At 45.8% G+C, this 17,897-nt stretch overlaps 1 protein-coding gene across 1 annotated transcript in view; it reads right to left on the bottom strand.

Annotated features, from left to right (window-relative positions):
* Positions 1-16,533, bottom strand: part of LOC110480012 (retinoic acid receptor RXR-beta) — a gene marked incomplete at its 5' end in the record, with an annotated part of 34,525 nt that extends 17,992 nt beyond the window's left edge. The window contains 5 exons of the mRNA XM_077790707.1: positions 1,726-1,855; positions 6,615-6,763; positions 9,540-9,719; positions 13,242-13,386; positions 16,404-16,533. Of these exons, the coding sequence (XP_077646833.1) occupies positions 1,726-1,855; positions 6,615-6,763; positions 9,540-9,719; positions 13,242-13,386; positions 16,404-16,533 (734 nt within the window). The remainder of the gene's footprint in view (positions 1-1,725; positions 1,856-6,614; positions 6,764-9,539; positions 9,720-13,241; positions 13,387-16,403) is intronic.
* Between the last annotated feature and the right edge of the window lie 1,364 nt (positions 16,534-17,897).

Genomic DNA, 17,897 nt, shown 5'->3' on the forward strand with positions numbered 1-17,897 from the left:
ACCCCCAAAATCTCCCAAAAATCCCCAAAATTCCCCCAAAATTCCCCCAAAATTCCCCAAAATTCCCAAAAATTCCCCAAAATTCCCAAATCCATCCCAAAATTCCCAAATCCATGCCAAAAATCCCCAAAATCCATCCAAAACCCCCCAAAATCCCCATTAGAGCCCCTCACACCATCCTATAACCCCCAAAAGCTCCCAAAAATCCCCAAAAATCCCCCAAAATCCCCAAAAATTCCCCAAAAATTCCCAAAAAATTCCCAAATTCCTCCCAAAATTCCCAAATCCATCCCAAAACTCCCCCAAAATCCCCTCCAGACCCACCCAAACCCCCCCAAAATTCCCATTATACCCCTCAAAACCGCCCCGAACGCCCCCAAACCCTCCCAAAAATCCCCAAAAATTCCCAAAAATTCCCGAAAATTCCCGGAATTCTCCTGACCTGCCCGCAGCAGGATGACCTGGTCGTCCAAGGGGAGCCCCGAGAAGTGGGGGACCCTCTTGGCCCACCCCAAACCTCCCCAAAATCCTCCCCCAACCTGCCAAAAAATCCCCAAAAAATCCCAAAATTTCATTCCAAAATTCCCAAAAACCCCAAAAAAATTCCCAAAATTCCCAAATCCATCCCAAAAATCCCCAAAATCCCCTCTAGACCATCCCAAACCCCCCAAAATCCCCATTAGAGCCCCTCACACCACTCTATAACCCCCAAAAGCTCCCAAAAATCCCCCAAAATCCCCCAAAATTCCCAAAAAATTCCCAAAAAATTCCCCAAAATTCCCAAAAAATTCCCAAAAATTCCCCAAAATTCCCAAATCCATCCCACAATTCCCAAATCCATCCCAAAAATCCCCAAAATCCATCCAAAACCCCCCAAAATCCCCATTAGAGCCCCTCAAACCAACCTATAACCCCCAAAAGCTCCCAAAAATCCCCAAAAATCCCCCAAAATCCCCAAAAATTCCCCAAAAATTCCCAAAAAATTCCCAAATTCCTCCCAAAATTCCCAAATCCATCCCAAAACTCCCCCAAAATCCCCTCCAGACCCACCCAAACCCCCCCAAAATTCCCATTATACCCCTCAGAACCGCCCCGAACGCCCCCAAACCCCCCCCAAAAATCCCCAAAAATTCTGAAAATTCCCAAAATTTCATTCCAAAATTCCCAAAAACCCAAAAAAATTCCCAAAAAATTCCCAAAATTCCCAAATTAATCCCAAAAATCCTTAAAATCCCCTCTAGACCCTCTCAAACCCTCCAAAATCCCCATTAGAGCCCCTCACACCACCCTATAACCCCCAAAAGCTCCCAAAAATCCCCAAAAATCCCCCAAAATTCCCAAAAAATTCCCAAAAATTCCCAAATTCCTCCCAAAATTCCCAAATCCATCCCAAAATTCCCAAAATCCATCCCAAAACACCCCCAAATTCCCATTAGAGCCCCTCCAACCCCCAGAATTCAGCCCCGAACGCCCCCAAACCCTCCCCCAAACCCCCAAAATTCCCCCAAAACCCCCAAAAATTCCCAAAAAATTCCCAAAAATTCCCAAAATTCCCAAATCCATCCCAAAACTCCCCCAAAATCCCCTCCAGACCCACCCAAACCCCCCCAAAATTCCCATTATACCCCACAAAACCGCCCCGAACGCCCCCAAACCCCCCCCAAAAATTCCCAAAAATCCCCGAAAATTCCAAAAATTCCCGAAAATTCCCGGAATTCTCCTGACCTGCCCGCAGCAGGATGACCTGGTCGTCCAAGGGGAGCCCCGAGAAGTGGGGGACCCTCTTGGCCCACTCCACCAGGGTGAAGAGCTGCTTGTCGGCCGCCTGGCAGATGTTGGTCACCGGGTCATTGGGCTGAATTTGGGGCGATTTCGGGGCAAATTGAGACCCCCCCCGAGATTCCCAAATTCCCAACCCAGCCCAGAATTCCCAAAGGGAAAAATCCCGGAAAAAACCCGGCGGGAATCGGAGAAAAAATGGGGAAAAATGACCCAAAAATGGGAAAAAACAAGGTCCAAAATGGAGAAATTTGGTGGAAATCCCAAATTTTGGGGTAAATTGACACCCCCCCCCCGAGATTCCCAAATTCCCAACCCAGCCCAGAATTCCCAAAAGGAAAAATTCTGGAATTGGCCCAAAAATGGGGAAAATTGACCCAAAAATGGGGAAAATCGGCTCAAAAATCGGTGTTGAAAGGGGTGGAATTGGGAGGGAAAATTCTCAAAATTTTGGGGTAAATTGAGACCCCCCCTGAGATTCCCAAATTCCCAACCCAGCCCAGAATTCCCAAAGGGAAAAATCCCGGAAAAAACCCGGCGGGAATCGGAGAAAAAATGGGGAAAAACGGGCAAAAAATGGGGAAAATAGGCACAAAAATCCGCCCAAAAATGGAGAAAATCGGCACAAAAATCGGCCCAAAAATGGGGAAATTGGGAGGGAAAATTCTCAAAATTTCGGGGTAAATTGAGACCCCCCCCGAGATTCCCAAATTCCCAACCCAGCCCAGAATTCCCCAAGGGGAAAAATCCCGGAAAAAACCCGGCGGGAATCGGAGAAAAAATGGGGGAAAACTGGCAAAAAATGGGGAAAATCGGCACAAAAATCGGTGTTAAAATAGGGAAATTGGGAGGGAAAATTCCCAAAATTTTGGGATAAATTGAGACCCCCCCCCCTGAGATTCCCAAATTCCCAACCCAGCCCAGAATTCCCAGAGGGAAAAATCACGGAAAAAACCCGGCGGGAATCGGAGAAAAAATGGGGAAAAACGGGCAAAAAATGGGGAAAATCGGCGCAAAAATCGGTGTTAAAATGGGGAAATTGGGAGGGAAAATTCTCAAAATTTTGGGGTAAATTGAGACCCCCCCCCCGAGATTCCCAAATTCCCAACCCAGCCCAGAATTCCTAAAGGGAAAAATACTGGAATTGGCCCAAAAATGGGGAAAATTGACCCAAAAATGGCAAAAATTGACCCAAAAATGGGGAAAATCGGCCCAAAAATCGGTGTTAAAATGGGGAAATTGGGAGGGAAAATTCCCAAATTTTGGGGTAAATTGAGACCCCCCCCGAGATTCCCAAATTCCCAACCCAGCCCAGAATTCCCAAAAGGAAAAATCCTGGAATTGGCCCAAAAGTGGCAAAAATTGACCCAAAAATGGGGAAAGTCAGCTCAAAAATCGGTGTTAAAATGGGGAAATTGGGAGGGAAAATTCCCAAAATTTTGGGGTAAATTGAGACCCCCCCCCGAGATTCCCAAATTCCCAACCCAGCCCAGAATTCCCAGAGGGAAAAATCCCGGAAAAAACCCGGCGGGAATCGGGGAAAAAATGGGGAAAAACGGGCAAAAAATGGGGAAAATAGGCACAAAAATCCGCCCAAAAATGGGGAAATTGGGAGGGAAAATTCCCAAAATTTTGGTGGAAATTGAGACCCCCCCTGAGATTCCCAAATTCCCAACCCAGCCCAGAATTCCCGAGGAGAAAAATCCTGGAAAAAACCCGGCGGGAATCGGGGAAAAAATGGGGGAAAACAGCCCAAAAATGGGGAAAATAGGCAGAAAAATGGAGACATTTGGTGGAAATCCCAAATTTTGGAGTAAATTGAGACCCCCCCCTGAGATTCCCAAATTCCCAACCCAGCCCAGAATTCCCGAGGGGAAAAATCCCGGAAAAAACCCGGTGGGAATCGGGGAAAAAATGGGGGAAAACGGGCAAAAAATGGGGAAAATCGACACAAAAATCGGTGTTAAAATGGGGAAATTGGGAGGGAAAATTCCCAAAATTTTGGGGTAAATTGAGACACCCCCCCGAGATTCCCAAATTCCCAACCCAGCCCAGAATTCCCAAAGGGAAAAATCCCGGAAAAAACCCGGCGGGAATTGGGGAAAAAATGGGGGAAAACGGGCAAAAAATGGGGAAAAATCAGATTAAAATGGAGAAATTTGGTGGAATTCCCAAATTTTGGGGTAAATTGAGACCCCCACCCTGAGATTCCCAAATTCCCAACCCAGCCCAGAATTCCCAAAGGGAAAAATCCCGGAAAAAACACGGCGGGAATCGGAGAAAAAATGGGGGAAAACGGGCAAAAAATGGGGAAAAATCAGATTAAAATGGAGAAATTTGGTGGAATTCCCAAATTTTGGGGGAAATTGAGACCCCCCCCTGAGATTCCCAAATTCCCAACCCAGCCCAGAATTCCCAGAGGGAAAAATCCTGGAATTGGCTCAAAAATGGGGAAAATTGACCCAAAAATGGGGAAAATCGGCTCAAAAATCGGTGTTAAAATGGGGAAATTGGGAGGGAAAATTCTCAAAATTTTGGGGTAAATTGAGACCCCCACCGAGATTCCCAAATTCCCAACCCAGCCCAGAATTCCCCAAGGGAAAAATCCTGGAAAAAACCCGGCGGGAATCGGGGAAAAAATGGGGGAAAACGGGCAAAAAATGGGGAAAATCAGCGCAAAAATTGGTGTTAAAATGGGGAAATTGGGAGGGAAAATTCTCAAATTTTGGGGGAAATTGAGACCCCCCCCGAGATTCCCAAATTCCCAACACAGCCCAGAATTCCCGAGGAGAAAAATCCTGGAAAAAACCCGGCGGGAATCGGAGAAAAAATGGGGAAAAACGGGCAAAAAATGGCGAAAAATCAGATTAAAATGGAGAAATGTGGTGGAATTCCCAAATTTTGGGGGAAATTGAGACCTCCCCCCTGAGATTCCCAAATTCCCAACCCAGCCCAGAATTCCCAGAGGGAAAAATCCTGGAATTGGCCCAAAAATGGGGAAAATTGACCCAAAAATGGCAAAAATTGACCCAAAAATGGGGAAAGTCGGCTCAAAAATCGGTGTTAAAATGGGGAAATTGGGAGGGAAAATTCCCAAAATTTTGGGGTAAATTGAGACCCCCCCTGAGATTCCCAAATTCCCAACCCAGCCCAGAATTCCCCAAGGGGAAAAATCCCGGAAAAAACCCGGCGGGAATCGGGGAAAAAATGGGGAAAAACGGGCAAAAAATGGGGAAAATCGGCTCAAAAATCGGTGTTAAAATGGGGAAATTGGGAGGGAAAATTCCCAAAATTTTGGGGTAAATTGAGACACCCCCCCGAGATTCCCAAATTCCCAACCCAGCCCAGAATTCCCGAGGAGAAAAATCCTGGAAAAAACCCGGTGGGAATCGGAGAAAAAATGGGGAAAAACGGGCAAAAAATGGGGAAAATAGGCTCAAAAAATGGGGAAATTGGGAGGGAAAATTCTCAAAATTTTTGGGGTAAATTTGGGGAATTTTTGAGGAATTTGGGGAATTTTTGAAAAATTCTAAAGGATTTTGGGGAAACTTTTGAGGATTTTTGGGAAATTTTTGAGAATTTTTGGGGATTTTGGGGAAATTCTCAAATCTTATGGGCAAATTTTGAGGATTTTGGTGGAATTCTGACGGATTTTTGAGAATTTTGGGGAATTTTTGAGGATTTTGGTGAAATTCTGATGAATTTTTGAGGATTTTGGGGACGTTTTGGAGGATTTTGGTGGAATTCTGAGGAATTTTTGAGGAATTTGGGGACATTTCGAGAATTTTGGTGGAATTCTGAGGATTTTTGGGAAATTTCAGAGGAATTTGAGGAATTTTTGAGGATTTTTGGGGATTTTGGAGAAACCCTTAAATCTTATGGACAAATTTTGAGGATTTTGGTGAAATTCTGAGGAATTTTTGAGGAATTTGGGGACGTTTCAAGGATTTTGGTGGAATTCTGATGAATTTTTGAGGATTTTGGTGGAATTCTGAGGATTTTTGGAAAATTTCAGAGGAATTTTTGAGAGAATTTTGGGGGATTTTGGAGAAATTCTCAAATGTTATGGGCAAATTTTGAGGATTTTGGTGGAATTCTGACGGATTTTTGAGAATTTTGGGGAAATTTTGAGGATTTTGGTGGAATTCTGAGGAATTTTTGAGGATTTTGGGGATGTTTCGAGGATTTTGGTGGAATTCTGAGGATTTTTGGGAAATTTCAGAGGAATTTTTGAGAGAATTTTTGGGGATTTTGGGGAAATTCTCAAATCTTATGAGCAAATTTTGAGGATTTTGGTGGAATTCTGAGGAATTTTTGAGGATTTTGGGGACATTTCAAGGATTTTGGTGAAATTCTGATGAAATTTTGAGGATTTTGGTGGAATTCTGATGAATTTTTGAGGATTTTGGGGACGTTTTGGAGGATTTTGGTGGAATTCTGAGGAATTTTTGAGGAATTTGGGGACGTTTTAAGGATTTTGGTGGAATTCTGAGGATTTTTGGGAAATTTCAGAGGAATTTGAGGAATTTTTGGGGGAATTCTTGGGGATTTTGGGGAAATTCTCAAATCTTACGGGCAAATTTTGAGGATTTCGGGGACGTTTTGCAGGATTTTGGTGGAATTCTGCGGAATTCTTGAAAACTTGGGAAAATTTTGGTGGAATTGTGAGGATTCAATAGAAAATTTTCATCTCCTCGACGGGAATTTCGGACGATTTTGCCGGAATTTCCTCCGATTTCGCCATTTCCCATCCCCGTTTCCGCCCGGGGGTTGGTCCCCTGTTTGAAATTGGCCAAAATTGGTGGAAATTGGCCCAAAATTTGGGGTGGACTCACGGAGGCTCCGCCGGCGCCGTCGTCGCTCTTGGGCTCGACGGCGAGTTCGGCTTCCAGAAGTTTCTCCACCGGCATCTCCTCGTTGGGCGCCGCCCCGAAGTCGCCGTCGGCGTCTTTGTCTTTGCCCCGCTGCCGCTCCTCCTGCACCGCTGGGGGTGGAAATGGGGAGAAAAAGGGGGGAAATGGTGAAAAAATGGCAAAAAACGGTGAAAAAACGGGGAAAATCGGTGAAAAAATGGCGAAAATAGGGGGAAAAATGGTGAAAATCGGGGAAAAAATGGGGAAGAAATGGGGAAAAATGGGGGGAAAATGGGGGGGAAAATGGTGAAGGAATGGGGGAAAATGGGGGGAAAATGGGGAAAAATGGGGAAAAACAGTGAAAAAATGGGAAAAAACGGTGAAAAAACGGTGAAAATCGGTGAAAAAATGGCGAAAATCAGGGAAAAAATGGGGGGAAAATGGTGAGGGAATGGGGGAAAATGGGGGGAAAATGGGGAAAAATTGGGGGGGAAACGGGGAAAAATGGGGAAAAATAGTGAAAAAATGGGAAAAAACGGTGAAAAAATGGCGAAAATCGGGCGAAAAATGGGGAAGAAATGGGGGAAAATGGGGGAAAAATGGGGAAAAATGGGAAAAAACTGTGAAAAAATGGAGAAAATCGGGGAAAAATGGGCAAAAAATGGGGGAAAAAATGGGGAAAAAATGGCAAAAAATGGGGGGAAAATGAGGAAGAAATTAGGAAAAAATGGAGAAAAAATTGGGAAAAAATGGGGGGGAAAAAAGGGAAAAAAATGAAAAAAAGGGATGGGATCTGCGGGAAATCCCAAAATCCGGGATGGGAAATCCCCCCTGGCAGTCCCAGTTTGTCCCAGTTTGTCCCAGTTTGTCCCAGTCTCTCCCAGTATCCCCAAATCTCGATTTCCTCCAATTTCCCCCCAAAACCGCCAATTTTTTCCCTTTTTTCCCCATTTTTCGCCCGTTTTTCGCCCGTTTTTCCCCCTTTTTTCCCTGTTTTTTCACCCCAAACCCCTCTCCCAGTCCGTCCCAGTCCGTCCCAGTCTCTCCCAGTTTGTCCCAGTCCGTCCCAGTCTCTCCCAGTCCCTCCCAGTCTCTCCAATCCCCATTTCCTCCAATTTCCCCCCAAAACCGCCAATTTTCGCCCTTTTTTCCCATTTTTCGCCCGTTTTTCCCCATTTTTCCCCCTTTTTTTCCCGTTTTTTCACCCCAAACCCCTCTCCCAGTCCCTCCCAGTCCGTCCCAGTCCCTCCCAGTCCGTCCCAGTCCCTCCCAGTCCCTCCCAGTCCCTCCCAGTTTATCCCAGTCTCTCCAATCCCCATTTCCCACCAATTTCCCCCCAAAACCGCCAATTTTCGCCCTTTTTTCCCATTTTTCGCCCGTTTTTCCCCATTTTTCCCCCTTTTTTCCCGTTTTTTCGCCCCAAACCCCTCTCCCAGTTTGTCCCAGTCCCTCCCAGTCCCTCCCAGTCCCTCCCAGTCCCTCCCAGTATCCCCAATCCCCATTTCCCACCAATTTCCCCCCAAAACCGCCAATTTTCGCCCTTTTTTCCCATTTTTCGCCCGTTTTTCCCCATTTTTCCCCCATTTTCCCTGTTTTTTTGCCCCAAACCCCTCTCCCAGTCCCTCCCAGTCCCTCCCAGTCTCTCCCAGTTTGTCCCAGTCCCTCCCAGTTTGTCCCAGTTTGTCCCAGTCTCTCCCAGTCCCTCCCAGTATCCCCAATCCCCATTTCCCACCAATTTCCCCCCAAAACCACCAATTTTTGCCCTTTTTCCCCATTTTTCGCCCGTTTTTCCCCCTTTTTTTCCCGTTTTTTCACCCCAAACCCCTCTCCCAGTTTGCCCCAGTCCCTCCCAGTCCCTCCCAGTCCCTCCCAGTCTCTCCCAGTCTCTCCAATCCCCATTTCCCACCAATTTCCCCCCAAAACCGCCAATTTTCGCCCTTTTTTCCCCATTTTTCCCCTTTTTTCCCGTTTTTTCACCCCAAACCCCTATCCCAGTCCGTCCCAGTCTCTCCCAGTTTGTCCCAGTTTCTCTCAGTTCCCTCCCAGTCTCCCCAATCCCCATTTCCCACAAATTTCACCACAGAACCGCCAATTTTTGCCCTTTTTTCCCCATTTTTTGCCCGTTTTTCCCCGTTTTTCGCCCTTTTTTCCCCATTTTTTCACCCCAAACCCCTCTCCCAGTTTGTCCCAGTCCCTCCCAGTCCCTCCCAGTCTCTCCAATCCCCATTTCCCACCAATTTCCCCCCAGAACCGCCAATTTTTGCCAATTTTTCCCCATTTTTTGCCCGTTTTTCCCCGTTTTCTCGCCCCAAACCCCTCTCCCAGTCCGTCCCAGTCCCTCCCAGTCCCTCCCAGTTTGTCCCAGTCTCTCCCAGTCCCTCCCAGTCTCCCCAATCCCCATTTCCCACCAATTTCCCCCCAAAACCACCAATTTTCGCCCTTTTTTCCCCATTTTTAGCCCGTTTTTCCCCCTTTTTTCCCCTTTTTTCCCTGTTTTTTCGCCCCAAACCCCTCTCCCAGTTTGTCCCAGTCCATCCCAGTCCCTCCCAGTATCCCCAATCCCCATTTCCCACCAATTTCACCACAGAACCGCCAATTTTTCACCCTTTTTTCCCCATTTTTCGCCCGTTTTTCCCCCTTTTTTCCCCATTTTTTCGCCCCAAACCCCTCTCCCAGTCCCTCCCAGTCCATCCCAGTCCCTCCCAGTCCCTCCCAGTCCGTCCCAGTATCCCCCAGTATCCCCAAATCTCGATTTCGTCCGATTTCCCCCCAAAACCGCTGATTTTTGCCCTTTTTTCCCCATTTTTCGCCCATTTTTCGCCCGTTTTTCCCCGTTTTTTTGCCCCAAACCCCTCTCCCAGTCCCTCCCAGTCCCTCCCAGTCCCTCCCAGTCCGTCCCAGTCTCACCCTCGCGCTTCATGCCCGTGGCCAGGCACTTCTGGTAGCGGCAGTACTGGCAGCGGTTGCGCTGCCGCTTGTCCACCACGCACTCGCGGTTGTCGCGGCACGTGTAGGTCAGGTCCTTGCGGATCGTGCGCTTGAAGAAGCCCTTGCAGCCCTCGCAGCTGGAGACTCCGTAGTGCTTCCCTAAAAACGGGGATTTTAGGGAATTTGGGATGAAATCCAAAAAAATCCGCGTGAAAATCGGCGCAGAAACGGCGAAAATCGGCCCAAAAATGGCGAAAATTGACTCAAGATTGACCAAGATTGACCCAACTGTCCTTGGAGAAGACCTTGCAGCCCTCACAGCTGAGATTATGGAGTGATTCCCTAAAAATGGGGATTTTTAGGGAATTTGGGACAAAATCCCAAAAATTGGTAAAAAATCAGCTCAAAAATGGCGAAAATTGGCCCAAAAATGGCGAAAATCGGCCCAAGATTGACCAAGATTGACCCAACTGTCCTTGGAAGAGACCTTGCAGCCCTCACAGCTGAGATCTGGGAATGTTTCCCTGGAATTGGGAATTTTCAGGGAATTTGGGAGAAAATCCCAAAAAATCGGCGCGAAAATCCCTAAAAAATCGGCTCAAAAAAATGAAAAATTGGCTCAAAATTCAAAAAACATCAGCTCAAAAATCGCGTCAAAAATCTCAAAAAATCAGCTCAAAAATCCTAAAAAATTGGCTAAAAAATACCAAAAAATCGGCTCAAAATTTAAAAAAAAAAAATCAGCTCATAGTTCCATAAAATCAGCTCTAAATTCCAAAAAAAATCGGCTCAAAAATATCAGAAAATCCGCTCAAAAATCCCAAAAAATTGCGTCAAATTTTTTTCCATTTTTTTCCCATTTTTTCCCATTTTCCCCCATTTTTTGCCCAAAATCCCGGTTTTTCGCCCCAAATCCCGCTCACCCGAGCTCCTGTCCCTGCAGACATTTCACAGGCGCTTCCTGTGTCCCCAAATTCCCATTTTTTGCCCCAAAATCTCCTTTTTGCCCCAAAAATCTCCATATTTTCCCATTTTTTCCCATTTTTTCCCCGTTTTTTGCCCAAAATCCCGTTTTTTCACCCCAAATCCCGCTCACCCGAACTCCTGTCCCCACAGATGTTTCACAGGCGCTTCCTGTGCCCCCAAATTCCCATTTTTTGCCCCAAAATCTCATTTTTGCCCCAAAAATCTCCATTTTTTTCCCATTTTTTCCCTTTTTTTTCCCGTTTTTTGCCCAAAATCCCGTTTTTTCACCCCAAATCCTGCTCACCCGAGCTCCTGTCCCCACAGACGTTTCACAGGCGCTTCCTGTGCCCCCAAATTCCAATTTTTTGCCCCAAAATCTCCTTTTGGCCCCAAAAATCTCCATTTTTTCCCATTTTTTCGCATTTTTATCCCATTTTTTGCCCAAAATCCCGGTTTTTCGCCCCAAATCCCGCTCACCCAAGCTCCTGTCCCTGCAGACATTTCACAGGCGCTTCCTGTGTCCCCAAATTCCAATTTTTTGCCCCAAAATCTCATTTTTGCCCCCAAAATCTCCATTTTTTCCCTTTTTTTCCCATTTTTTTCCCGTTTTTTGCCCAAAATCCCGTTTTTTCACCCCAAATCCCGCTCACCCGAGCTCCTGTCCCCGCAGATGGCACAGAGGCACTTCCTGTGTCCCCAAATTCCCATTTTTTGCCCCAAAATCTCATTTTTGCCCCAAAAATCTCCATTTTTTCCCATTTTTTCCCATTTTTTTCCCGTTTTTTGCCCAAAATCCCGTCTTTTCGCCCCAAATCCTGCTCACCCGAGCTCCTGTCCCCGCAGATGGCGCAGAGGCGCTTCCTGTGCCCCCAAATTCCCATTTTTTGCCCCAAAATCTCCTTTTGGCCCCAAAAATCTCCATTTTTTCCCATTTTTTCCCATTTTTTCCCGTTTTTTGCCCAAAATCCCGTTTTTTCGCCCCAAATCCTCTTCACCCGAGCTCCTGTCCCTGCAGAAGTTTCACAGGCGCTTCCTGTGCCCCCAAATTCCCATTTTTTGCCCCAAAATCTCCTTTTGGCCCCAAAAATCTCCATTTTTTCCCATTTTTTCCCATTTTTTTCCCGTTTTTTGCCCAAAATCCCGTTTTTTCGCCCCAAATCCCGCTCACCCGAGCTCCTGTCCCCGCAGATGGCACAGAGGCACTTCCTGTGTCCCCAAATTCCCATTTTTTGCCCCCAAATCTCCTTTTTGCACCAAAAATCTCCATTTTTTCCCATTTTTTTCCCATTTTTTGCCCAAAATCCCGGTTTTTTGCCCCAAATCCTGCTCACCCGAGCTCCTGTCCCCGCAGATGGCGCAGAGGCGCTTCCTGTGTCCCCAAATTCCAATTTTTTGCCCCAAAATCTCATTTTTGCACCAAAAATCTCCATTTTTTCCCATTTTTTCCCATTTTTTCCCCGTTTTTTGCCCAAAATCCCGGTTTTTCACCCCAAATCCTCTTCACCCGAGCTCCTGTCCCTGCAGACATTTCACAGGCGCTTCCTGTGCCCCCAAATTCCCATTTTTTGCCCCAAAATCTCATTTTTGCCCCAAAAATCTCCATTTTTTCCCATTTTTTCCCATTTTTTTCCCGTTTTTTGCCCAAAATCCCGGTTTTTCACCCCAAATCCCGCTCACCCGAGCTCCTGTCCCCGCAGACGTTTCACAGGCGCTTCCTGTGCCCCCAAATTCCCATTTTTTGCCCCAAAATCTCCTTTTGGCCCCAAAAATCTCCATTTTTTCCCATTTTTTTGCATTTTTTCCCCGTTTTTTGCCCAAAATCCCGTTTTTTCGCCCCAAATCCCGCTCACCCGAGCTCCTGTCCCCGCAGATGGCGCAGAGGCACTTCCTGTGTCCCCAAATTCCCATTTTTTGCCCCAAAATCTCCTTTTTGCCCCAAAAATCTCCATTTTTTTCCCATTTTTTCCCATTTTTTTCCGTTTTTTGCCCAAAATCCCGGTTTTTCACCCCAAATCCCGCTCACCCGAGCTCCTGTCCCCGCAGACGTTTCACAGGCGCTTCCTGTGCCCCCAAATTCCCATTTTTTGCCCCAAAATCTCCTTTTTGCCCCAAAAATCTCCATTTTTTCCCATTTTTTGACATTTTTTCCCCGTTTTTTGCCCAAAATCCCGTTTTTTCACCCCAAATCCTCCTCACCCGAGCTCCTGTCCCCGCAGATGGCGCAGAGGCGCTTCCTGTGTCCCCAAATTCCCATTTTTTGCCCCAAAATCTCATTATTGCCCCAAAAATCTCAATTTTTTCCCATTTTTTCCCATTTTTTCCCATTTTTTGCCCAAAATCCCGGTTTTTTGCCCCAAATCCTGCTCACCCGAGCTCCTGTCCCCGCAGATGGCGCAGAGGCGCTTCCTGTGTCCCCAAATTCCAATTTTTTGCCCCAAAATCTCCTTTTTGCCCCAAAAATCTCCATTTTTTCCCATTTTTTCCCATTTTTTTCCCGTTTTTTGCCCAAAATCCCGTTTTTTCACCCCAAATCCCGCTCACCCGAGCTCCTGTCCCCGCAGACGTTTCACAGGCGCTTCCTGTGTCCCCAAATTCCAATTTTTTGCCCCAAAATCTCCTTTTGGCCCCAAAAATCTCCATTTTTTTCCCATTTTTTCCCATTTTTTCCCCGTTTTTTGCCCAAAATCCCGTTTTTTCGCCCCAAATCCTCCTCACCCGAGCTCCTGTCCCCGCAGATGGCGCAGAGCCTCTTGCCGGGGCCGTGGGGGGCGCAGGGGGGGGGACCCCGAATTCCCAGCGGGGGCTTCACGTCCTCGGCGGCGCCCCCGGGCGGCAGCGCCAGCGGCACCGCGGAGTTGATCTGGGGGAAAAAAACGCGATTTTGGGAAAATTTCCACCCCAAAAAATTACCAGATCCCAAATCCCCATTTTTCCCAAAAAAATCCCCATTATTCCCCCCAAAATCCACATTTTTTGCCCGATTTTTCCCCAAAATCCCTGGCTTTTCCCTGATTTTTCCCCCAAAATCCCCATTTTTTTACCCAATTTTGCCCCCAAAATCCCCATTTTTTTACCCAATTTTGCCCCCAAAATCCCCATTTTTCCCCAAAAATTTCCCATTTTTTACCTGATTTTTCCCCAAAATCCCCATTTTTTCCCCATTTTCTCCCATTTTTTCCCCATTTGTTTCCATTTTTACCCATTTTGCCCATTTTTTCCCATTATTTCCCCATTTTTCCCATTATTTCCCCATTTTTCCCCATTTTTCTCCATTTTTCCCCATTATTTCCCCATTTTTCCCCATTTTTCTCCATTTTTCCCCATTATTTCCCCATTTTTCCCATTATTTCCCCATTTTTCCCCATTTTTCTCCATTTTTCCCCATTATTTCCCCATTTTTCCCATTATTTCCCCATTTTTGCCCATTTTTCTCCCAAAAATCCCATTTTTCATCCCATTTTTCCCCCGAAATCCCCATTTTTGCCCATTTTACCCCATTTTTCCTATTTTTTCCCATTTCTGCCCATTATTTGCCCATTTTTACCCATTTTTACCCATTTTCCAATTTTTTCCCATTTTTCTCCATTTTCCCCATTTTTGCCCATTTTTCACTCGATTTTTCCCCCAAAATCCCCATTTTTCACCCAAATTTTCCCCAAAATCCCCGTTTTTTCCCATTTTTTGCCCATTTTTTCCCATTTTTGATCCGATTTTTCCCCCAAAATCCACATTTTTTACCCAAATTTTCCCCAAAATCCCCGTTTTTTTCCATTTTTTGCCCATTTTTTCCCATTTTTGATCCGATTTTTCCACCAAAATCCCCATTTTTTTCCCGATTTTTCCCCAAAATCCCCATTTTTTCCCGTTTTTTCCCATTTTTTCCCTTTTTTTCCCATTTTTCCCATTTTTTCCCAATTTCGCCCGTTTTTCACCCATTTCTCCTCACCTGGGGCCCGCTGCCGTAGCCGATGACGGGGATGGGGGTCCCCAAACCCCCAATTTTCCCCATTATTTCCCCCCAAAATCCCCATTTTTTCCCATTTTCCCCCATTTTTTTCCCTTTTTTTCCCATTTTTTCCAATTTTTCCCATTTTCTCCCGTTTTTCACCCATTTCTCCTCACCTGGGGCCCGCTGCCGTAGCCGATGACGGGGAAGGGGGTCCCCAAACCCCCAATTTTCCCCAATTTTCCCCATTTTTCCCCCCAAAATCCCCATTTTTCCCCATTTTTTCCCATTTTTCCCCATTTTTCCCATTTTTTCCCAATTTCTCCCGTTTTTCACCCATTTCTCCTCACCTGGGGCCCGCTGCCGTAGCCGATGACGGGGAAGGGGGTCCCCAAACCCCCAATTTCCCCCATTTTTTCCCCCCAAAATCCCCATTTTTTGCCCATTTTTCCCCGTTTTTCCCATTTTTTCCCATTTTTGCCCAATTTCTCCCGTTTTTCACCCATTTCTCCTCACCTGGGGCCCGCTGCCGTAGCCGATGACGGGGATGGGGGTCCCCAAACCCCCAATTTTCCCCATTTTTTCCCCTCAAAATCCCCATTTTTTGCCCATTTTCCCCCATTTTTTTCCCTTTTTTTTCCCATTTTTTCCCATTTTTCCCATTTTTTCCCATTTTTTCCCCATTTTTCCCATTTTTTCCCAATTTCTCCCGTTTTTCACCCATTTCTCCTCACCTGGGGCCCGCTGCCGTAGCCGATGACGGGGAAGGGGGTCCCCAAACCCCCAATTTTCCCCATTTTTTTCCCATTTTCCCCCGTTTTTTTCCCATTTTTCCCCATTTTCCCCATTTTTTCCCATTTTTTCCCAATTTCGCCCGTTTTTTCACCCATTTCTCCTCACCTGGGGCCCGCTGCCGTAGCCGATGACGGGGAAGGGGGTCCCCAAACCCCCAATTTTCCCCATTTTTTCCCCCCAAAATCCCCATTTTTTGCCCATTTTTTCCCATTTTTCCCCGTTTTTCCCCATTTTTCCCATTTTTTCCCAATTTCTCCCGTTTTTCACCCATTTCTCCTCACCTGGGGCCCGCTGCCGTAGCCGATGACGGGGAAGGGGGTCCCCAAACCCCCAATTTTCCCCATTTTTTCCCCCCAAAATCCCCATTTTTCCCCATTTTTTCCCATTTTTCCCCATTTTTCCCATTTTTGCCCAATTTCACCCGTTTTTCACCCATTTCTCCTCACCTGGGGCCCGCTGCCGTAGCCGATGACGGGGAAGGGGGTCCCCAAACCCCCAATTTCCCCCATTTTTTCCCCATTTTTTGCCCATTTTCCCCCATTTTTTCCCCATTTTTCCCATTTTTTCCCATTTTTTCCCAATTTCTCCCGTTTTTCACCCATTTCTCCTCACCTGGGGCCCGCTGCCGTAGCCGATGACGGGGAAGGGGGTCCCCAAATCCCCAATTTTCCCCATTTTTGCCCATTTTCCCCCATTTTTTTCCCATTTTTCCCCATTTTTCCCATTTTTTCCCATTTTTGCCCAATTTCTCCCGTTTTTCACCCATTTCTCCTCACCTGGGGCCGCTGCCGTAGCCGATGACGGGGAAGGGGGTCCCCAAACCCCCAATTTTCCCCAATTTTCCCCATTTTTTGCCCATTTTCCCCGTTTTTTTTCCCATTTTTGCCCATTTTTCCCATTTTTCCCATTTTTGCCCAATTTCACCCGTTTTTCACCCATTTCTCCTCACCTGGGGCCCGCTGCCGTAGCCGATGACGGGGAAGGGGGTCCCCAAACCCCCAATTTTCCCCATTTTTTGCCCATTTTTCCCCATTTTTTGCCCATTTTCCCCCGTTTTTTTTCCCATTTTTTCCCCATTTTTCCCATTTTTTCCCATTTTTCCCAATTTCGCCCGTTTTTCACCCATTTCTCCTCACCTGGGGCCCGCTGCCGTAGCCGATGACGGGGATGGGGGTCCCCAGGGTGGGGGCGGGGCCCAGGCTCGGGGGGACCCCATGGCCGGGGGGGGAGGGGAGGCGGCGCTCGCGCTGTCGGGGCTGCGGCACTCTGGGGGGACCCCGAAATTCCCGTGAAATGACCCAAAATTGCACCAAAACAGCCGAAAATTGCACCAAAACAGCCGAAAATTGCACCAAAATAGCCAAAAATTGCACCAAAATAGCCAAAAATTGCACTAAAATAGCTCAAAATTGCACTAAAATAGACCAAAGTTGCACCAAAATAGCCGCAAAAAACCCCAAATTGCACTAAAATGGCCCAAAATTGCATTAAAATAGCCCAAAATTGCACTAGAATACCCCAAAATACCATCAGGATCCCCAAATTACAACAAATTGGCCCAAAATTGCTCTAAAATAGACCAAAATTGCACCAAAATAGCCCAAAAAAACCCCCAAATTGCACTAAAATAGCCCAAAAATGCATTAAAATAGACCAAAATTGTGCTAAAACAGACCAAAATTAAAATAGCAAAAAATTGCACTAAAACAGCCCAAAGTCGCACTGAAATAGACCAAAATTAAACAAAGTAGACCAAAATTACACTAAAATAATCCAAAATTGCACTGAAATAGCTCAAAATTGCACTGAAATAGTCCAAAATTGCACTAAAATAACTGAAAATTCCATTAACACAGCCCAAATCGCACTAAAAAACCAAAACTGCACCAAAGTAGCCCAAAACTGCATTAAAATAGCCAAAATTGCTCTAAAATAGCCAAAATTGCACCAAAATAACCCAAAATAGCACTAAAATAGCCAAAATTGCACCAAAATAGCCAAAATAGCACTAAAATAGCCAAAATGGCACTAAAATAGCCAAAATTGCACCAAAATAGCCAAAATAGCACCAAAATAGCCAAAATGGCACTAAAATAGCCAAAATGGCACTAAAATAGCCCAAAATTGCACCAAAATAGCCAAAATTGCACTAAAATAGCCAAAATAGCACTAAAATAACCAAAATGGCACTAAAATAGCCAAAATGGCACTAAAATAGCCAAAATTGCACCAAAATAGCCAAAATGGCACTAAAATAGCCCAAAATGGCACTAAAATAGCCAAAATGGCACTAAAATAGCCAAAATGGCACTAAAATAGCCAAAATTGCACTAAAATAGCCCAAAATGGCACTAAAATAGCCAAAATTGCACTAAAATAGGCCAAAATGGCACTAAAATAGCCAAAATGGCACTAAAATAGCCAAAATGGCACTAAAATAGCCCAAAATTGCACTAAAATAGCCAAAATAGCACTAAAATAGCCAAAATGGCACTAAAATAGCCAAAATGGCACTAAAATAGCCAAAATAGCACTAAAATAGCCAAAGTGGCACTAAAATAGCCAAAATGGCACTAAAATAGCCCAAAATGGCACTAAAATAGCCAAAATGGCACTAAAATAGCCAAAAT

This window comes from Lonchura striata, unplaced genomic scaffold (assembly GCF_046129695.1).
Source record: "Lonchura striata isolate bLonStr1 unplaced genomic scaffold, bLonStr1.mat Scaffold_256, whole genome shotgun sequence".
Lineage (NCBI taxonomy): Eukaryota > Metazoa > Chordata > Aves > Passeriformes > Estrildidae > Lonchura > Lonchura striata.